The 23,277-nt window shown below is 44.8% G+C and overlaps 1 protein-coding gene across 1 annotated transcript in view; it reads right to left on the minus strand.

Annotated features, from left to right (window-relative positions):
* Nucleotides 1–414: 414 nt before the first annotated feature.
* Nucleotides 415–23,277, minus strand: part of T265_14748 (hypothetical protein) — a gene marked incomplete at both ends in the record, with an annotated part of 30,814 nt that continues 7,951 nt past the window's right edge. Inside the window, 9 exons of the mRNA XM_009175059.1 lie at nt 415–911; nt 2,007–2,385; nt 3,368–3,532; nt 6,327–6,536; nt 9,830–9,973; nt 10,499–10,687; nt 14,118–14,227; nt 18,357–18,438; nt 19,267–19,552. Of these exons, the coding sequence (XP_009173323.1) occupies nt 505–911; nt 2,007–2,385; nt 3,368–3,532; nt 6,327–6,536; nt 9,830–9,973; nt 10,499–10,687; nt 14,118–14,227; nt 18,357–18,438; nt 19,267–19,552 (1,972 nt within the window). The remainder of the gene's footprint in view (nt 912–2,006; nt 2,386–3,367; nt 3,533–6,326; nt 6,537–9,829; nt 9,974–10,498; nt 10,688–14,117; nt 14,228–18,356; nt 18,439–19,266; nt 19,553–23,277) is intronic.

Consider the following 23,277-nt stretch of genomic DNA (forward strand, 5'->3'; position numbering starts at 1 on the left):
GTGTTCTAGGTGCGACCATACTGGCTAGTTTTGTGTATTCAACCTCGGTATCCTGACTGCTCCCGTCTAGACTTGAACAAACTGACAGTATCTTAAGACTTACGCTACATTGGAGTGGCACGACACCTATAAACCGAAGGAGTGTTACGGCTGGACGAGCATGGTCCTGGCTCATACATACGGACTTGAGAACAACTAATGTTCCCTGGGGTTACCATGCGAAAGTTGAACAGGCTTCTCGAGTTGTCCGCAAGTATTGCATTAGAAATGCCAGCGGGGTCAGGTTCCGCTTCTAACAGCTGGTGTTTAAAGTAAAACTTAGAGACAACTTCGAGGTAGATGGCTGCAACACTTTTCGGTAGAGGATTTAGCCTAGTAACCCACACGGTAGAGAGAGGACACCAAGTTCAAGCGCATAACTTAGCAATGTGTGGGAGAAACAACTGGGAAAAACAATGGGGCGTGTGTACAGCTGGACAAAACCGCGTGGACGGTTAACAGGAGTTACTTCACACGCTGTATTTGGCGTAATCGATACAAATCTAGGGGGCCAGAGAAAGAGGCCCGAACCAGATCGGATCCACCTATTACAGCGGAGCCTGTCAACAAAGCAGCCGCACGCTCATCTTCGTCATCATCATCATCCTCCTCGTCCGCCTCGTCTTCTGAATCACCAAACGCGTTCAAGGCAGGCCGTTTTCGTGCTTTAAGCTGGTTTGCGTTGGTTGCTCCGAGACGCGTTGCTGTGCCCGAGGCGACGTCGATGTTTAGCTGCTGGCGTCGCTTTCTCGCGGCCAACAACATTGGGGCCGTGGAACTGGCCGTGCTTGCTAGCTCGATCGATAGGGCGGTTCCTGGATCGATGCTGTTGCTCAGCTCCTCAGATTCGGCGTTCACGATTTCCATGTAATCTATGAATGAAGAGATGAAGTGATCTTGTCAGGATGCACTTGTGATATTGATGTACGGGATATAATGTTCAAAAATTGCATCAACTGCAAAAGAATCGGATCCAAGAGCAGTTACCTTTTCATCAGGGTTTTAAGGCAAGTGCTCGAAAAGCATTATAGATTAGAATCTCTTCACTGAAGATTTTAGTAGATTTTACAAGAAACAGTGGTTACGACTGGTCCAAGCGACCATATTAATAATTGTTACTAGTGAAAAATATAGAGTTCTCATTCGGGGACCACCTGACACAGGCGGAAAGTCATAATGCTTCGAAGTTGTCCATGAAAATAGAACCGGCATTATTTAGAGGCAGAACATACAAGAAGCACACATTGATAAAGTGACAGTATATTTCGCAGTTGTCCCAAACTGAAAGGCCTTCCACTAAGGGACAGTACAAACCGAAAATGGAGCCCAAGCAACGTCGTCTGACTATCACTGGCCCGCATGGTTTTGAACGTCTTGTCGATATATACCGAAAGGAATAAACACGCTGGATGGCACGTGAAAATTCGAAAGTGAATGCGCTCGACCCAAACAAGGCGGGGTTCGATCGGACCAGCGACAACATATTAGTCATGGGTTCTTGGGATAATCACCAGGCGACACCTAAGCGCGATACACAACAGCGCATCAACCAAATGTAGGGCTAAGAAATTACCTTCTACCCGTGATTTTCTTTATTTATGGTACAAAGCCGGATGTTCTCCTGTTTGCTGAGTCTGTGGTTTGTGCAACCTGAGCTAGCAACATTCCCCTCAGTAGAAAATGGTATACGGCCGCGTTGGAAACCGAGGGAGCAATGTATACGGTTTCGCCTCCCCTAGAAAATGTACCAATATGTTTTCGCACAAGTAACAAAAAACCTGAGTCGAAAAACGCCGGTATACAACAGTCTACCAGTGTTCTTATGACAACAAACGACATTAATTGTCCCTTCAAGGCAAGCATGATAGTAATAAAACTTTGTAACACAAAACACTGTGAAAATGGGACATTAATTGAACGTATTATTCAGTTCAATAGGTGGACAAACATAACCACGGAAGCCTTACCATCTGGAATTTCTAGCTCCAGGAAGTGTTCCATAAATTTGTCGATTTCAACGAATGGCCCATGGAAGCATTCGGGAGGAGGCAATAATCTGAGAAGAGCAGAAGCCGCAGGTGGAGGAGGAAACTCGCCACCACCAACCGGATGGCTGCCTGTTCTCGGATAGGCCTTTGGCTTGAAAGGAAGCATTTGGCTAACGTCGGGTTGCGGATATGCTGGGCGTTGATCACCAGAACTTCCAGATAACACACTTGGATCACCCATAGTGCTTCCGACACCGAGCGATAGGGCTGTGGAAAGGCCTACATGAGGAGCAAGGACACTTCCAAAGAACTCATCGTAGCCACGTCCAGACCCCGCAAACTGGAATCGAGCCAGTTCCTGAATGAAAAATGCGTGATGAGAAGAAAAATGTGAGCGAACTCGAATTTTTAGACTACAGGTTATTTGGTTGTATTAGAAAAGTTCGATCTTTGTCAAGGTTACTTATTTAAAAAAACAGTCAAGACAGATGATGCAATCCGACGCTTTGGCGATAGGGATGTCATACGAATGGTTATGACAACAATTGAAAAACTACACTATCCCATAAAAAGATCAAACACTCACCGGCACGCCAAATTTGTTCTAACGATAGAGTCAGTCGAATTCTAGCTGAATTCCTCGTTTCAGATATTCTTCAGCAGCCCTGTGAGTAGAGTTCCGTCGGGAAAGACCGTTGTCTACGGTTTCTCCCTTTGGAGCCATTCTTCAAAATGTTGACCACTAATGGCCTTCAGATGGAAGTCCTTGATGGACTACCCAACAAAATATTGAGCCAGAATCGGTGCTTGGTGTTGGTGTTCGATATCGGAGATTCTAGTGGATTCAACCTTCGGTTCAAAATTGGACAATTAGCACAAAACGGATACAAAACTACCAGGACTGAATCGTCTGCTCAATCATTGGGAGTCCAACGTGAATCCATTCCTATTTATACGGATAGATGTAAGCATTTAATGGAAATTACAACCATCGGAGCAGAATCTATGTTGTCAAAATGCGTTATGTCGTGTCAAGGACGACTCACACCTGTGGCCCAGATATCAAAACAACCAGATCTGAGATTGTGTTCAAACAACCGACAAGTATACATCTTCCAAGAGATCATGCTATACAATCAATCACCGAAAATACCAAACACTTGCTAAGAAACAACACCAAACCGTGCGGCGGTCTCCTACATTTGCTCGGCTATGAGGACTAAGGAATGCAACACAGGAGAACTAACTCAATGGCTCCAAGATTAATTTGATTCGTATCAGAGGCCTATTGTTATTCACTTTCTACCAGCTGGAAATGGAGAAAAATTGGGAGAACATACCCGGTAGCCCAGAGATTTCAGTTCCGAATCAGAACAAGGTAGCAGATCAAGGAACCGATAGCGATCGATTAGCAGAGCACTTTCGAGTCTGGACACTTCTTTGACGGTTTCCAATGCTTGCAATCGCCGCTTCTCGACTTTTAGTATACTCGCTAAATCACCGACCTGTCGGATGGAACGGTAAGCAGGGATGTTGGTGGAAAAAAGACAGTAGCTGTAAGTTAAAAGAATCCGAAGGCAGTGTTTCAACTATCATTTGAGAACCAAAAGGGACACAAAACCCACTGTCGATATATATTTGACAATGACACGCGGCATGGCAAAAGTCTAGACGAAAAGTGCCGTCAAAAAGGATGTAAGACCTTATTCATCAACAGCAGTATTCCACCTCCAAAGTGTATCTGTTGGTTCCACCTACGAGTAGAGTTGAACCCCGTTAAACGAAACGGTTAGGAGTGGGAAAAAGTATACCCTAATGAGAACCCTGTCATACAACGAGTGGACTTGGAAATGAGTAATTTACAAAAGCATTAACTGCTAGTGTACGCACGGTTTGGGTAGCATACGGAACTTTGAAATCTATCTGATTGTGCACTGAAGACATGCTGGTGGCGGGATAACACATTTTCTTGTAAATTTCAGTGGAGTGGACAATTTTCAGTACACTTCCAACCCGGTCTACTGTACATTTTCTCGTTGTGACACCTAACTGCAGTTTTCGATTTGGGGTCAGCTCACAGTAAAACATTGGATCAACAGGGTCGAGTTACAACCACGGACCTTCCGGTCAGTAAATTCGCGCTCTAAACACTTGAACCATCTCGTCGGATACAGTGGTGACACGATCCCTATGAACTATACTTAACAACCGATTCCTGGGGAAATCAATTCAGAACACAATCACCGACAACCAGCAAGTGAAGTGCAAACCACTAACTACACGCCTATGTTGAAATGATAACATGGGACCCGATACGCTGATAACACTAAAACCATCTGTACCACTGCATGTTTCGTTTATTAAGTACACAACATAGGTTACTAAGTATCTATAAAAGAGGTGTATCGTCCATAAGGCGAAGTATAACAGTATGTCATAGAACTTCGGCAAACAAATAGTGGCCACAGGTCGCTTCCGACACAGAAGCTCTCTCATTGGAAGTTAGCACGTTACTCGGTTGGTTGAATTTTGAGGTAAACGGAATACTGAACAGTAAGGTCTTTTCCAACAAACGGCGTCAAAGGTTTCTTCCAGTTGGTGCAAATGGGGAATTGTAACAACCGACAGTTTGGAGAAATGATTCATATAGTCCGGTAAGAAGAAATGATTGGTATATCCAGGATGCGTCAGACTGCTTTCTGGAGGACTAATCAGTACGCGATAAATTCGAAACTTCACCGACTAAGTCATACATCTATAGGATTGAGGATTTAGCCTTTTGAAAAGCTTTTTGGCTACGTCTTCTCCCGTACTCTATAAGAAGACATACAGCTGACATTTCCCTCTTAATCCACATCAAACCGGTTGAATTCTCACGCATAATGGGTAAGCTCCTGTCTGTAAATCAGATAACGAGGTGCAGTTTGTGATGAACGTTGTAGATAGGTAGATCTGTTATCAACTTACAGCTGAGGATGCACATGAGGACTAACGCAGTTCGCGTATATTGCTGACATCCTAAACGGCTCGGAAAAACAAAAGGACTGGAAAGAAGCAATATAGATGCATACGGCAAAGTCAATATATGGAAAGAGAGAACGAACTGTTTGTCTTTTCATCTTAGGAATGCAGGTGGAAAGGAGTAAATCGCGAGCCCAACGAGGAGAGGAATCACATATTACTTTAAAGGCTGGCATATCCAGTCACATATAGTATTTTAAACTCCGAACTCAACCTGTCTAAATACTGGTAATTCGGATGCGTCTACTTGCCAAGCTTGGCGAAATGATTGACATGGCCAGCTGATCAGTAGTCAAATCGGAACTCAAATTGCTATTAGAGACCGGTTGAAGCTTGTTGCGCAAATGTACTTACTTTAAGATAACAGTAATCATCGCCAAGCTTTTCTAATGCTCCGAGAAAATCTATACTCGTACTCAGATGTTAAACAATTCGAGTTAATCACGCTGCAACACGGACACGGAAGTTTTTCGATGACAAACCAATGACTATCTATACAGTAGCAAACAGACGACCATGGAGGTAGAAAATTAGGACGGTACACAAATATTTACGAGTGATCTAGGCACCTGCTTGTGGGCGTGACGAAAACTGTGACAGACGGTGTCCAAGCCAAAACACGCACGGAGCGGAAAAGGGAGAATCAAACACATTACCAGTGCCCACCCAGGTGACATCAAGCGCCAGACCAGGCTAAATGATTCATTCAGTGTTTCATCGTGCACCATCAGATCAAATTATTGTCGTTTCTCGGCGTGTACTGATGGCAGCTAATGCCATAGTCATAAGCCAGTTGAACCCAATATGTTGTTTTCGGAATTGATACATGGAAGGCGAAGCTGCAACTGTTCCAAATTTTTTTAAATTGTAGACAGCCGTTTCCCTCGTATTAACATTAACCTGTTATTTTTGCGCTTTGTTACCCGCGGCAGCAATTTAGAGGCAGCTGACCGGTTAAATCGTTGCCAGAGGCACATGTTTCCTCCATTTCGGCACGTGAAATCTGTTTGTCAATCCGGGTTTTCAGGTTCATTGAGGATGACATCAAAAGAAAGGGACGGGTGCTGTGCATTTTCTAACTTCACCACCGACACAGACCAATTGGAGGATATGAGGGAGCCCCGGTTACGTCATTACCGTGAGTGCGCTGGTCTTTGTTGGTGAATTGTGCCACAGCTATCTTTGTCATCATCGAATCAAAAGGATCAGAAGATTGACGAATGGCTAGAGGGAACATTTAGAAGACAGAAATACTGGTATGTTTATTAAAGGACTGACCTGGGATTCGAATTGCAGAAATCGTGCCCAAATGACTCTGGCTCGTTCAGAAGCGACTTGGTTTGAGCCGAGGGCACGTTCAAAAAGGACACGTATATTATTGTCTTCGTTCAGATGGGTCATGAAGTCCACATAGCATAGGATGTAGTCCGCATTTCCACCGAACCGTTTCATTCCCAATTCGAAAATTTTGTGTCCAATCTCTTTGTCCTGTAAGGAAAATAAGTCAAGCGGGAGCTAAGAAAAACACGACAAAACCATGGGGTTCCAATGGACAACTGATGAAGTCTCAGATTCCATTTCCCTATTGGCAATCACATTCGTGATTGTGATACACAACAGAATGATAAAATACGACAAACGATAAAATATGACAAGCAATACATAAGCTAGCTGGAACGCTGAGGCTTCAGGCAGTCAAGGTCACTTTGCAGGATCAGAGGTCACTGAAGCAGAAAAGTGGATAGCATCAGCACAATCGACCAGATATCACAACATAACACCTGTCACATAGGGTCTATTTGAAAAGAGATGACGCGTGCATGGTCGTGCAAGCACCAAACTAAACGGTTGGCCAACGATAACACAATGAAAATCGGGACCGCTTGCTTCGTTCGCCGCGATGCAGGGTCAACCACGAAACACAAACATGCTGAAGTTGCTACACGAGGAAACAGAGCATTACAGTGATTCAAGGATTCGGTTACCTACCGGTTGCTACGGATTTATCTAGGTCACGAGGATATTCATGATGAATTTGATGCAAGTCCAGCTGTGACTCGGTCATGACAATTCTGACCTGCATATCACCATCGTTCGTCCTTCCCGATCGGGCACATTGTCTTTTTAGTGCATGGAAGGCGTCCGTCAACAGCGATATTCTCCGCATCAAGTGGAGGTCACAAAAGGTGGTAAGGATTCAAAGCCAGGTCAGTAGGGCTTCTTCTGACGCGGTGGTTGATGGTGATTTAGAGGGTTGCATCGCTCCTCTTTACCTTCACTCAATGTTTTGAAATTAGGCCCAGACTTTGCTAGTTTCGCTTTAAACCACGGGAGTATGAAATTTTGCTGAGTGGACAAACAATACCCTGTCCCTCTACATGATAGGCTATCCGTTGACGGCTTTCGACAAGTCCACATGCCATGAAGGTGTCTTGTGCTCCTATTATGATGCTGTAGATAAGGTCGTCCACATTTGCAGCAATTTCATCCTGTCCCGCCGTCGATTTTGGCGTCAGTAATTTGTCAAGGTGTTAAACAAAGACAAGGTATCTAACACTTTTGTATAGTAAGTTCATCATTACGATTGTACAGCCGTGCAAAAAGCTCCTGTTTTTTTACTACAACTGCTTTCGCCAGGTGGCTTCTCTCGAGTAGATGGGTGAAGTAAATAGTGGGAATGCATGCAGGGGTACCACGCCAATTGAACGCTCAGTGAAAGATCTACTGGAAATTACACTGTATTCTGGCTGGGTCATGATCTCCAAGTGCCGACGGAGCTACTCTGAGGAGCCTCAGTCAGGTTAGAAACAAACCACCAGTGTCTACTCGTAATAAACGCTCTGACTGCACAAACCATCAAGATTGTTGACCATTTAGTTAGAGAGCAACCCTTGCAGACACTTTGTGATAGAGCAACCTCCAGAAGCAACTAGCGAACTTGCAGCCCTAAACTGGTTAGCCTACCCTAAGTAGTCCAGCTCTTCATTTTCGGTTTCTATAACCTTGCGTCCTCATATCTCCAGTTATCGATTTTTACAATTTGCCAGTGGCAGCCAATTTAAGGTGGAAGGCAGTTACTAAAAACACAGCAAAACTAAAAACGATGGTTTTGAACAGAAGAATGAGTACGAGCTCACTCAACTCGTACGGTGCTGTGATCTCGATTTGCCATATCTGCTGACAACAATTACTGTTACAGGGGATTTTATATAACTACTCTGACGGAAGCCTCCCTGAATGTGACTACCACCGAAATATAAAGAGAAAAGTGGGAAGTCATAGACACCGTGATTTTAGCTTGCCGCTCACTCAAGCATCTAAATGTAAAAACACTCGGATTTCGACCACAAGTCGAATATTCTGTACCACATGTTCGGTCATCCTCCAGTGCTACGTCGGGTGAGTCGTGAATGAAAGTTTTTTTGTGCGGAACATTTTCTATATGTTCAAGTAGTTAATGAGTGATCATCATAATCCTCATCACCAGCTGTAAAAATCACGCAGTAGTTGTGGATGCCACAGTTCCGTTTACCGATAAGGGTGGCTAGATACGAGTTGCAGGCTGCAGCTGATATAATTGGTGCACCAATACAGGGGTATCGGGAGGGAACTTTGCACTGAGGGCAATAGCTTGGATGCATGAGTCTCATTGACAGTGTGAGTGGGCCATGTCTGACAATTTCTCTAACCATCGAAGTGCTCCGTCCCCGGGGTCTCCATCCAGAGACCAGCGCAGCTGGTGATGGCTTTCATACTTTGTTGCCAAATAATCGTGTGACCTCCCTTGGTTCGTTACCATCCTTCACCTGGTTGTGGGAAAAGAGCCCTTCGAGAATTCAGTCGTCTGGCATATGGAGCACGTGACCAAGCCATTCCAACCTAAGGAATGTGATCAGTTCATCTATTACGGGCCAGTAATTTCTTCTTCCGGAGACTATTCGAGGAACTTCAGCATTACCCATCCAGTGTTCTCACCAGACTTGGGCAGTGCTCCGTAGACATCGATGGTCGAATACCTTGACGTCCTGAACACACAGCGGCCACGCTTCTGACCTTTAGAATAATATAATAGCTCAAAATCGATCCGCGCCATTTCCGCAAAGGTGAAAAGGAAGCTGAATCAAGTGAAGAAGCGAGAGACTGCGACCGACCTCGCACTGGATTATACTGTGGTACTTCGGGACGTGAGATATTTGAGTGCAAATCGAGGGCTCGCGACTGCTCGAGGTGTCCACCAATTAAGAACATGAGTGCACCTACATCGATGAGGCAATTTATTATGTTTTGGGGAGGGGGCGTTCCCTTCCCGGAATAGCCGTAGTCAGTAGGCGAATAAGGTTTACACTCCCTTGGGACGGTGAAGCCCGATAATTATGAGTACGGATTGTAAAAGCAATGTTGGCTACAGATTACGAAACTTGGTAGTAAAAAAGATCCCACTTCAAGACCATCTGTCGTACCGAAAAAAAAACAACCAGGTGAAATGTGGCCTGTGAACATTATCTGCAAACCTAGTCTACAACAATTATCACACAACGGAGAATCAATCATACGACTCAGAAGTTAGCACATTTGATGTCACACAGCTCTGAGACATAACTGTGTGAAATTTGTTCCAAAAAGTTGCGAGAAGTCAAGCCATATATTATCGTTTATGCCGTGGAAGGAAAAAGTGTGGGTAGCTCACAGTCTTAAATGTTTGGGAAAAAGTTGCTAACTGATCAAACGGACTGACCCAAGGGGTGTATGACAGTTTGGCAATGAAACCAAGGAGGACTCACCTTGCTGCAGTAATACTCCATAAATGCGGCAGCACAGTATACATGGTAACTGATTCGAGAGTCATCTCGAGCAAGTTTAAACACGTGTCTAGCTGACAAGATTCCTTCGGCACGCCGGGCGAATCGCATATATTGAATGTAAGGCTGGACAAATTGTTAAAAAGAAAAAGGATAACAGCCAATAGTGGATAGACGGGATTTTTCAATGACAAGCGCAAATCCCCAACGGACGGAGACCGGAATAGAACTCACAGCCTTCGGCTTACAAGACAAGTAGCCTGATCGCTGAGCTAGGGTGGATATGTCATCGGCGCGTGATTGACTACGAGTCATGAGAATGAACAATTAGTGGGATACCGCCCACCCTAGTGAAATTCATGTGGTTTCCATAATGCACCAGTATGCGACATGCTCGGGTGAGTCAAATAATACATTAAAAAAACAGACCGGAAAAACTCCACTAAGTACTTGATGAAGCATACGTAAAGCGTAAAACATAAACCGTGGCCGTTAACCAGGTTCAGAAGGCAAAGGTATTTGAAACAACCTCGCACAGTCGCGAACGAGGTTTGAATAACCCAGAGTTACAGACAAAAATCCGCGTCTGAGCTCAATAAGCTCCGAGGTGGGAAAAACAAACCACTGAGGTTAACAATGAACGTCACTCACCAAAGTCGGATCAATGTTTTCCAAAGATATCAACTTCTTGTAGATGGAGTGAACCTTGGCAAACTTGCATCGCCCCTCTTCGTAGTCAGCATAAGCAAAGTATAACATCATATTGGTCTTCAGAAGGGCGATAGCCCTTTCGTACATAGAAGCCGTCTCGTTGGCGAACTGTCGGGCTGTCGTTTGATCCTAGAGGTGTAAAAGGAAAACGAGTGAGAAAGTTGTCCACTGATGAACCACTGGACGGGAACTAACGGGTCAATTTGTAAATCCAGTTAAACTGAATGGATTTCCTCCCGTAGCACTGACATACTAAGAAGGTGAAGGGCAGTACAGACTAATGACCTTGGTTTGAGGAATATCAAGGCCTGTGACCGCTTTGTGATGAATGGAATAAGTCAACACATGCGGGCCACGTCAGCCACTTCCTAAAGAGATGAATATTCATAGCGTACGATAGAGATAAACTGCCATAACCCTTACAGCGGAGAGAGGCATTTGTGTCCCCCACACTGGGTTATTGCTTTCCTAAATCGGTTGGAATATATTATTGGTTTTTCTTCACCAAAACCGATCGCAGTATCTTGTCAAGTACAAAGTTTACGAACAAGTAAATTTTGCGCATTGGCTTTGTAACCGAGACACAGACGGTATTTTTATATCTCCGTTCAGTTCTGTCTCCAAGTTAAGCCAGTTTGGTTTCAGGAACACCATTTGCACCTACGTCCATTAATTTTGGGAATCCACTCAGGTGACTTCCTCAGATCACTGCAACCGCAATAGCCCAACGTGCAGTTCAATTTCGCTTCAACAAAATGTACTGCGTTATGCATAACCCTGACGAGGTCACACATACAGGTACATTTCATCCTATTTTTTGGAAATCAGGCTCTGTCTTCTGAAACGTCACAGGGAGTAGCGGTGACGTTACAGTGAGGACAAGCAGCGAAGAAGAGGTCTCAAAATCACCAATTTAACCAAAAACAACAAACAGGTGTACTGTCACACTAACGGGCATTTTACGATATGCCACCAGCAGTACCTGTTTTTGGTTGGTTTGTGAAATTGTGTAATCTCTTTTTAGAAAACTTGCGGCTAGGTTTATGTCCCCTACAATACTGTCTCCATATTCTTCAGTAAACTGCGATCTCAGTTCTGCAGCCTGTCTGTCCTACCTGAGGCCTGGTTGGCATGGGGGCAGATCCGATCGTTCATCAACCTCTTCATCTGTCAAATTGAAGAAGTTTTGGTCTCAAACTTCTGGTTTGTCTCAATGAATTCATGCGGTGTCAGAACATCAGGAACTTTAATCCTAACTACTGCAATTGGTACGTGTATGACTGCTACACCGTGTGACTAAGTGATATGCAACTGTGGTCCGTTGCGTGAGTGACAGACAGCTCTTCTTACCTCCCTTCTTTGTATACAAACACTGAGTGACCAGATTCTGACACAGGTATATCGAACCAATTTTCTTCCTAGGAACCGGTCATACTGAATGGAACGCGCCGACCTGCCGTATATCCGTACATCACACGATTCTCGTGGATTCACAAGAACGATAGAAACTGTACGTAAAGTTGAAACCATCATCAAAATGCTAATTAGGTAAGGCGGATTACAGCTTGTATCCACTTAATTTCTTGTCATCAGGCAATCACGATAGAACGTTAGTCCGAGCATCCATGTTAACGTATGCTAGTAGGTCAGCAGGACTCAAGCTGTACGCCCCAACAGTAGGCAAGCTCGAACCGGCCAATAAGATAAAACAAAGAAGTGATGCAAACAAGTGAAGCTGCAACTGAGAGGGGAGCAGATGAAAACCAAAACCATTTAGCCATGGTTAACCAGGTGTTAAGATAGTGCCTAGAGAATTAAGTGATTTGTGTTGCGGATAATGGAAGTCGAGAATGTTACGGAAGACAAGAGAAGCATCGTTCGGGTAATCCGAGAGGCTAATGACTAGTGACGGCATAAAGACGATGAATCGTAAAATGTTTCCGAGTCAGTCGACCGGAATTCCACTTTGATGTGGTAGAAATTGCGCCAAAACTCCCTTCTCCCTTAATCATTTCCCTCAATAGGTTGCAATTCCACTGCGCACCCATAACATGGACACAACCCATCGCAAGTGGATATCCCAATTAAATCTTTTTTTATAAATGAGACCTTTCTATTGCTTCGCTATTACTTGAAAGTGAATAGCTTGGTAAATCAATAGTCCCACCGACCTTCTTCGTCTTCAAATTCCTGTTTCATATAGTGGAAAATGCCGCTGTGGACAAAGCTGATCAGAACTTTGTGAATCTGAAGGTTGAAAGACGGGTATCCGATCAATCGGAAACCCAAGTTTTTTCAACTTTAGCAAACTTCCTGTCCGTAAGTTGCGTCCTCTCTGTTCATTTTCCCTCCTTCAGAATGCTGAGATCAGCTCGACAACTGCGACAAAGGCTGTAATCTATGCCCGCTCCCATCTATATATAGCTCATCCTCTCCCCATTCGAAAAAAAATCTGTTGTTACTAAAAATTCCCAGGTTCCTTGGAACTTAAGACATCCTTCCCCCCTATTCACACGAGCCTCCAAAGTTGAGCTGGTTATCACCATGCTTTTCATCAATTCTTTAGGATATGAGTTTCCCTCGTCTTGGGATAATTCTCTTGTCCTGATTCCAGAGTACCAGTGGATTCTAAATTTTTATCTCCATAAACCTTTTTTGTCAAAAGTGGTAAAGCCTTTCATCGAGAAGCAACTATGGCTGAATCCTTAAGTACAAGTATCTAAGTACAAACCACCAGAAACTTTGAAAGGCCAACTGGCTACATGTTCATCTGCGTGACCTTTGCTCCACCGAATTCAAGTCGTCTGGAGCATATCTGGAAAAAAAACCAGTTTGTTTTCAAGCCACTGAACTGCAGTCCATGAATCGAATGATGGTCCGCTAAAAATTAAATCGGTCAGCTGCAGTGTTCTTTCAGTGTACGGCTACTATGCTCCCGATAAGAGAGTATGACTTAAACGGGGAATAAAGAAACTAGACCACTGGAAAATTTCAGGTAAAACATAAAATAACGATGCTTAAGATGTGATGTGTTCAAACCCCTGTTGAATACACATACCGCAGGTGAAAAAAACGGAAACCGGAAGCGAAGCCGCGATGAGTGTGAGACCTCTTAAAAAAGTTGTGGGTCGGTCTTGGTTTACGGAGGGTTGGCAGAGGCTACTCGATGCATTTAACTTCAATATCTGCTTCATTTTCGCACGTCTATTCGGACCACCACAAGTGTACCGGTGGGTGAAGTAGACTGTACCAATAGGCTTGTCAGTGCGCATGATGTTAGGGCTCAAGCCAGCTAAATTAAACTGTACAGCTATACCAGAATTAGCTTTTATTTATCAGAGTGGTAGTGGACCGAAATACAGTTACTGAACACCCGGAGAGGTTCATTTACACAGCCGCCAGATGTGCAGCAGGCTGCGTTCGTGAGTTCGAGCCCCACTCTCGAGGTCCACTTTTTCGTCTACATTGTGCACTTTGATAGTACTCACAAATATCCAAATCTAAAAAATTTAAAAGCAACACCTATCAGATTCGCAAAATGCGCATGTCAAATCCTTACTCCTTTTTCCATCAAAACTTTGCTTGCGTGTTCCAAGTGACTAGCAGCCTCGTACCAAATATCCGGATGATGGCCAAGACAAAGCAGGCATTGTTCGTATGCAAACATAACTGAAAAAAGATAGCACAGAAGCCTGGGTGAGAATAAGTCCCAGTATAGGTGAGTAGGTGACGCGTAACGGATGTAAAAATAACGCAGGGTAATAATAAGAGTGAGAAGCGAATCCCCATAATTTCCTCAGAGCCTGACTAACCTAAAACGCACCTAACACCTGATAACTTGGTGGAATATAGAAATTTCGGAACCGTGGAGCGGCAAAATAATGAGTGATTTTAACCCATCAAAGCGGACATCACTATTGTAGTGTGTGAAAAATACAAGGAAGCTGTTTTTCTATAGAGGAAAATGTTGGTAGCTCAGGTAGCGTAGATGGTGGTCGTTGGCTTGTTCGCTGAGCTGGGTAATTTGATTGCAAACGTTTCATCACCAATCGAGGTGACATCATCGGTGCGTTATTGTGGGGCGTAGTAGTGCGCAGCGGTGGGTTAGCGGTTGTGCACAACCACCAAGAAGAGACCATTCCTAAACATCGCCCAAAGCCAACAACGACCTAGCGACTGCAAACTCGATTCGTGTTGCGAAATTTACCACAAAATAGAAACGATATTTTGTGACAGATTTTGTGGCATAGTGACCAAGAAACCAGCATCTGCTTTGCCCTGTCATCATTCATGAAGGCAATTCTGACTTCTATAAAGGTAACACTATCACTCTGAGTCGAGCAATTAATACATGCATCCTCTAACACGTCACATGTTAACGACAGGGACATTGCCAAACTAGGACGGCGAAAGAACACTTGTCATAGCCATTGGCTAGATGAGTTGGCCGGAGAAGAGGGTATGGTGACCAAGCTCTACTAATATCAGAGAAACACCCTAAACTATTGTCGCTTTTCAAGTGTAAGCTCCCGTCATGAAGCGCAGCGGATCTACCGCCGCGTTGCCTAATGGATTTCCTGTTGTGGGCCTGGTAGTTGTGTAAAAACCTACCTACTTTCTGGATTTAGATATACATTGCTAGCCAAAAATGCACATACGCCGCTCACATCTGCAGATGGAAAGGGGTTGCAAATTCCCGGCAGTGTATGGACTCGTATCTGGTCGTTTAATGTCATTGGCCCCTGCACTGAAGTTCTATGGTCCATATCTTGCCAAAAAGCCTATGCCTCTAAAATAAAACAGGGCAAAGTATGTTCACCAAAATCTTCAATCAGTCACTCGAACCCAGGCTGTTATGTGATTTCGCGTCCTACTGGCCAGCCGAACTTTTCTAGTTGGGTTCAAGTTGCAATAAGATAGCTTATAAGATAAGTACGAGGGAGTGTGTATTCGTCCGCGCTTCCAAGGTTGTGGAACATATTCAACGTCCTCTGAGCAGTGGTATGACCTAAACTCAGACATCGGGGTCTCTTGACTAACCCAGCTGCTGATTCTGGCCAACGAAGCCTGAATGCCTTAAACAAACGTTTCTACGGTCTTATACTACCCATTATACTGTACCTTGTTGGCACTCGTTCACTGATATTTGCGTAGCTACCAACTTGCTGCAGCCGGTTTACCTAATCCTTATCGGTCCATTTCAGCAGCAGCTAGAGGACTTGCAAACGGGATGGAGTGTTATGACTTCCATACAATTGGTAATGCAGGTGGTCACACTGTGCTTTACACGGCACCGGTACGGCTCTAAATGGCAGAGTGTAGTTAGGCGACGGGAACAGAAAACGCGCAGCAACCCGGGTTGGAAGGATCGACCAAAGCACAGGAGGGACCTACTGTGATGTTTAAATGCATACAACCCGAAAGTATGAGCTACTTGGCGTCACAAGTTGATAGAAGGACCTGTAAATTGAACGGTCAGCCCACCTCTACGCACATGCAGGTGGTGAATGATTTACTTGCAGAGCTTGCGAAGTGTATTCCACTCATTTTCCTCTACATAGTATCATTACGACGATTTTCTATACTCCTGACAAAATGAGTTTATTAATTTATAACCGGTTTGACAGAAAAATTCGAATCTTTACTATTTTCAATGAATATTGTCTTCAATATTAACAAACTAGGCTGCGTCTAAAGTTCTATATCAATAAACAAGATAAACTTTGCGTATCTTCAGGCTGCGTGCTAAGGCGTATTGCTATTGGAAATGACCACAGCTCAGTGTTGCTATTTTCCCTCGTACCCGAAAAGCTCAACAAGCATGAGTGAAATTTCGCATACAAGCACCTTAGAATGAAATATCATGGAGAGTTTTCGGTCAGTCATGGTTTCGGCACTGAAAAGTAGTGTGCTGCCAGTCCAGAATGAATTCTTTCTTCCTAGCGGTGTAGAGCTAAAGAACCAGTGGTAACAGGTTGTTATTATGTTCTCGAGATTGAAGCGGCACACAAACCCACGTCTTCTGCGGGGATCTCAGTGGTATGTTCCTCAAAGTCACTCGGTAATTGAACTAAGCACCGGGTACTTCCGTGGTGGTGACGAGCCACATATTCGCAAAACACAGCAATCCAAACGTAAACACCGACATCCACTGGTACAAGTATATTTCACCTCTAAAATACTCACCTCTAATCACAGCAACTGCATCCAGTGTTGCAGTTACTGGAACTACGATGGTTTTGGAGTGATTAAGTTTATTTTGTATCGTGACGTACCTATTTATGTCTGAGGTCTCAAAAAAATATGGGTTATACACTGGATGTGCTTGACGTACACATCCGTATCTGCAAACCATGTTGCCTAGAATGAGAAAAGTTATGGCTAAGTTGCTCAAGAGCGTGTCGAGACCCAGTTGTCATAGGTAGCTTTGCCACCTCCTATGGTAGAGGACAACAGTAGTTCCGCTCTCCAAAGACATTGCATCAAAGAACACTCCGTTAATGATGGACCTAGAATTGATGTGTTTTGAAAGATTACTGCCCACTCTGGAATTCGGATAAGGACCTAAAGTCACAAATTCACTTGACAAGAACTAGGAGGCACACTCGTGTACCGGGTCTTCTCATGCTGCTTGTGCTGCAGACCAGTTAATTCTCGCAAATATCAGAAGCTTCGAAATATGGTTCTACCAGCATGGTACATAAATTATAGGCGAACTGAGCTGAAGGTGACACTCAAAGCATCGCATGAAACGCTTCTCGAGGAGTCCTCACCAACATATTCGACCTTACTGGAGTGGCGCTATGTTGTAACCATGTGAAAATTCTATCAAACATTTGGATCCTGGATAAATCGTTTACGAGCATTCTATAAAAGAACACCTCTTGATTTATAAGCAGGACTGCTATACACTGGAACAGCTGGTATGCTACTCAATCAGGCCTCGGCGTGAGCTGAGTTGAAAGATGTTCCAGGAAATCGAAGAATCACGTAGATTTGTAGTTATCGGAAATTTCGATACCGCCTGGTGTTATATCTCACCGCATCCTCAGGACACGGGCATAAGGCTGATAGAGTTTTCTGCACCAAGTCATAAGCCTAGGCATAGGTTACATGTTAATATCGTCACTGGTAATTGCCAGCAAACAACTCAGTGAGAATTGCAAAGCAGTTGGATTGATAAAGTGCTATTCTGATCTCTTACAACAGAGGATGATAGAATAGACCACTATACGCGAGTTGTTTCTTCATGGAGCCTTATAGAGGTGAAAGAAACACCATAAGGTCAATAGCTTCAGTACCCTTTTTTACTACAAACTCGTTTATTGTGATTGTATTGATCTTTGCTCCTGCAGTCCAGCAAGCTGGATCTACTGACCCTCAAAAGTGCAAGCCCATAGTCCAGACAATCTAGACCGTTCCGTTGAGTATTCCTTGTTCAAGGGGTATAGGCATACGGGAAAATGAAACCAGGGGACTGCATTTGAAAGGCCTTTGGGTCATGAGTACTGTTCTGTCCACATAAACCCAGATCTTCCCAGCAGAGCTGGGGTAGCTGTAACCAAAAATGGCTATTCTCTGTTAGGCGACATTATCCTTCACCGAGGTTTTTCAATGCCACGCATGACAAAGACCATCTCCCAAGATCACTTTTAGTCGGTTCATTCAAACGATCCCTCTAAGGGTAGATAACTTTGTAAGCTTTATGCAATATCCAATCCACGGGGAACCCTAAAGACAGTGCAACCAGTAGGATTGATTTATATAGTGACTACATTAGAAGAAACCGTGAACTTACCGCGTTTTGTAGTTGTGATAATGTCTTCTGTTTTAAGTGGATTGTCCTTTTCCCACTGAATATACTTCTTCCAAAGTTCAACCTACGAAAGAAAATACAGCGAAGGACAGAGTTTTATAAGTTCATAGTAAGCGCGAAGACAAAATTGAATGAAAGATAGATCACTGAAGTGTAGTTATACGGACCAGAGTGAATAAGAATATGCGTGTCGTGGATCAGTTTAACTAACAGTCAAAGCGGCATGACCGCTACAAATCTCGAAGGCCCATGCACGGCACCATGCTCAGCTTGTTTGGGCAGCTGGACTGTTGTAGGAAAGATAGTGAGCGGTTATCCAGCTGTCTTGCAAGAAGTGACGAGTTGAGAATCGTCACTGTCATTATGTGAAACGCATTGTTATGAATGAATTTTGCACCCACAAACCTTCGGCAGAGAAAAATATTGCGGCTAAAACCTCCATCGCCACGCTCAAGGCTTACTTAAGTTGCGTCAAAGGTCAGTGTTCCTGTACCTCTCGAGAGTATCAACACCTGCTCCCAACAAGTCCGGGGACATTCGTTTACTTTTTCAAGGAAAAATAAATGGTAATCTCCAGAAGCCCGGGTGTTTAGAAGGATGATACCACTTCGCTCGAGCTAGTGTACGAATATTAACGGTAATCCGACATTATTTTTTTGTGATAAACGAAAAAATATCGAGTGCGTTAAGTTGAAAGCATTAGCAAACCAGACCATTCGAGTTTGACTTATACGTACCTTAGAAAATAGAAAAAACTTTGACAATATGTGCTGAGCGAGGACAGGGAAAAACAGACATTACTGAACAGTACTGAGCAGTTTATTTCGTTTCGTTCCGAAGCAAGTGTGGCCCACGTGCGCAAGCTCCAGGTTGAAACAGAGCACAAACCTACCTGCTTTGCTTCATATGGGGTGTTCTGCGGGGGGATAGACGGCATATTCCTCGAGAGTCCCTTGGTTATCACTTCGTATTCTTTCGCAACACGCCGAGCGTTCATGTAGTCACGGCTTCGCTCTTCGGTGAATTTCTTCGCAATAAGGGGGTTGATGGAATTTTCGTACATGCAGTAGTCTCGCCAAATGGTTTCTATGCCGAGCATAGGGGTGACAATAGACCGTTGATAGACGCGTCTGGTTGCTGTGATTTTCTGGCTTTCGGCATACGACCCTTGTACTTGTCTGTTGGTTGTAGTAAAACAAAAGACAAAACAAGAATACAGCTCAATACGTTGATTTCTTGTAAAACACCAGAGGGAAAGGGTGCGACGAAGCCTTAATCTTCGGGTGAATAATAACCGTTTCTATCGATAATTCTAAGGTAGAATAATGGAAACGGTGGACGCAAAATAACAATGACACTTTTTTAGCCACAGAAACTATTGACAACCGGTCAGGAAGACAGTCAACCTTACCGTGATGTGATGGTTTGTATGCCTCCGTGACCCACTGATCTATACTGGGTGGTGTCCATGCGACACCCACAGTCTCTCGTGCCAGGTTGGTCAATGGTTGAAGGTCTGACCAACACAGTCTCTTGGCCCTCCAGGCTGGGGGTTGTAACATTTGAGTCGACTTTTCCTATACAAATGATGATGCACTTGCATTTCCTACCAAACACTGCTGCCTTGCGATCGGGCCTTTGAGCCAAAGGCTTTCGTTAAGGACTCTAATCGTCCTCCTGTCTTGGTCAGGGATCCTAGTATCCCTGCGGTATCCCAGCCCACGTACAACCATGAAACCACACATCGGCCACATCGACCGTCGTGCGGTGTCAAAAGTCGGATCGCCCAACTTGCTGAAGACAGCAAACAAGGCAGTAGGGATTATGCTACTGCTGACGCCTCCCTTCTAGCATTTTCAGTTATCCCCTCTTCTACCTAGTCCATCACAATTTGAATACTTTCTTCGCACTAGAACTGACCACTCAATTTACTGGGTCTTACATTCAGCTGCAAATGCTGTACATCCGACTTCAGTAAAAAGACCTAAACCCCTCGAAACCTGCTTTCAAACGCTGAAAGTCCGTCTACTAGGCTGCCTTTAATGATCACACACTGAAGCAAACAGAACAAGTGACCTTGCAAGTCCGCTGAATTCTGAAAGAAACACAGGTAAGTGGTAGATTTTGAGTCGATGCTGAGCGTACAGATAATCGGGAGCGAATTCTTCAGCTGTGTGCAGATCATCGTCCGTTCCTGGCCGGTACGAACTTTTAACACAAACGCTCACATCGGGTCACTTGGAGGACACCTACAACAAGACATTCGAACTCGATTGGGCCATGTGTTTATCATTTATCGATACAGAAACTCAATTAGGGACTGTCGTTCCTTATGGTATACGCAGCTTGACTCTGACTTTGATCATGCCATCGTGCGGGCCCGGTTATCAATGCACTTTCCGTCAGCAATATGCGTGCCAAAGCGGAGCAGCTTCGTTCTTTAACTTCGACAAGTTTCAGCAGCTCAAGAGTAATGAGTTGATTTGGCTGGAATGCTACTAGAGACGCACAGACGTACGAATGACGAAGATTGCTTGTAGGTTAAAGGGAGGCGAGTAAAAGAAGCTATGCTCTCAGCTTTCAGAACTGTTTATCCAGGCCATCTGATACGATTAAATGAACATTGGATATCGGCGAGATCAGCAGATCACATAGCTGCCAAAAAGGCCATGCCAGCAACTAGTGGCTGTGATGGCGCACGCAGATCCCTCAAACATCGGATAATCAGAAGCTTGAAGAATGATAGAACACTGGTGAATTTCGAAGGTCCAGCAGATGGAGAAGGCTTTCGCTGTAGGCAAAAGCAACTGATTCGATCAACCGGTTAAGAGGGCATGTGTCGGTGAGACTATGTGTGAAAGAGGAGGAACGGCAAAAACTCTCTCAACCGTCATCTTGAACGGCGGGCTGAGCACTTCAAAGAACAGTTCAGCTGGTCTCCTTCAACACAACCGCTGGAAGAACTCAGAGGACCCAAATGGAACATTGACACAAATCCGCAATCTGCAACCAAAATCCAGTATGAGATATCAATCCTGAAGCATGACAAGGCACCTGGCCCGGATGGTGTGCACTTAGTCCTCTTCAAGGGTGGTGAGGTCATGATGAACAGTCTGACAGCCATACTATAGAAGATTTGGAACGAAGACAGAATACCAGCCGAATGGAGCTCTCCAACCGTCATCCCAGTCTTCAAAAGGACGCAAGAGTGTCGTCGGAAAACATCGTGGTATCAGCCTCGCACCCGTCACATCTAAGGCGCTGTCTGGCATTATTTTGCACAGGTTGATCGACTATCGGGAGAAATAGATTCGTGGGAACCAAGCTGGGTTTCGCCCCGGTCGAGGGTGCATCGACCATATTTTTAGCCTGAAGAAAATTCTCGAACATCACCACTCCTTCAAACGTCCCACTTTGGTCGTTCTTCTTGACCTGAAGGCTGTTCTCGACTCTGTTGATCGTTAGAAACTTTGGTGGCCTTTACCGGTCAAAGGTGTCCCTCCCGAATTTATTTCCCTTATTAGGGCAGTGTATGCGAACTCCTGTGAACCAGTCCGCGTGTACGGCAGGCTCTCACCTGAGTTCACCACGTCCACTGGTGTAAGACAAGGCTGCTCTCTCAACTTTCCTCTCTAATTTTGTTGGTGATGTACCGATTGAAATTTCTTCGCCTGTCTCTGAAATCTCGAGAGTCGAAGTGCTCCCGGAACGTTCGCTCACCGACACTGAACATGTGGACAATATTGCTCGCCTTGGTTCAGATGCTTAAAAAAGTCAAACCATTTCAAATGATCTAAATACATCTGCCGCATGGTTTGGTATGTTTCCCACATGCAAAGCGTGAGGTGCTGCTACAAGATTGGGTGGGATCAAACCCAAACCTCACGCTTGGAGGGGGCCAATCAACATGGTGAATAAATGTTTTGTCTGGGCAATTGTGTCAGTTCCGATAGACTGGTTGGAATCGAATCTGGAAGACCAGGGCAGCTTTTGCCAACCTCCGACAACCATGGTACCGAGGTGGCGTGAGTTTATCTATCAAGGGCAGAATTTACACTGCGGCGGTGCGATGCATGCTGCTTTACGGATCAGACACGCGGCGTCTACGTGCAGAGGACATACGAAAGATGTAAGTGTTTGACCATCTGTATCTCACAAGCATTGGTCGAATCTGTAGGGGACATCGGATTATTAGTGCTAAGCTTCGCCACAGGTTAATTGCAAGAACTCTCCCGCGATTGATGAATAACTCACGCTTCATACGTTACGCTTGTTTTGACATGTATTCCGCATGTCAGAAGGCCATCTGCTTCGAAAAGCTCTTTTCACTCGGCCTTGTGCTGACTAGAAGCGACCGAGAGGTGAACAGTGCATGCCCGACCTAAAGCTGCCACCTTGACGTGGTGGTCGGGCTTCAGTGCTGCAATGATCCCGCGGGCTACACTGGCTGGAACTTCGTTCCACAAGGTTCAACTATGCCAGGAAGGCCAAAGGGGAGCAGCCAGACCAAGAGCAGCGAGACCCCGTACTACGAGTAATCGTGCTACGAGGCGGTCTGCGGGTAATGTCGTACTGTCCTCCGCGACAGGAGTGTGAAGGCAGTAAGGTGTTTCCCCCAGGCGACCAGCATGTCCATATTTATGGAAGCAGCGATGCTGCCTTCCCGTGAGGAAGGACGGGTTTGAAAAGGTCGGCCCCAAAAACCGCACACTCCGATCGCCCAACGGTTGACCGTGACCGCCGGCGCATTATCCGATATGGTCGAAATACTTTTAAAGCCAAAGAGCCCGGTGCTGCTCAAAAGGCACCTGCTGTGCGCAGCCGCATCAGGAATGAGACAGTAATGCCTTATTCCCTGCGCCCTCGGGTTAGGCCAACCCCCTGCAGCCGAGCAGGTCAGACT

The sequence above is a fragment of the Opisthorchis viverrini genome (assembly GCF_000715545.1).
Source record: "Opisthorchis viverrini unplaced genomic scaffold opera_v5_252, whole genome shotgun sequence".
Classification (NCBI taxonomy): Eukaryota; Metazoa; Platyhelminthes; class Trematoda; order Opisthorchiida; family Opisthorchiidae; genus Opisthorchis; species Opisthorchis viverrini.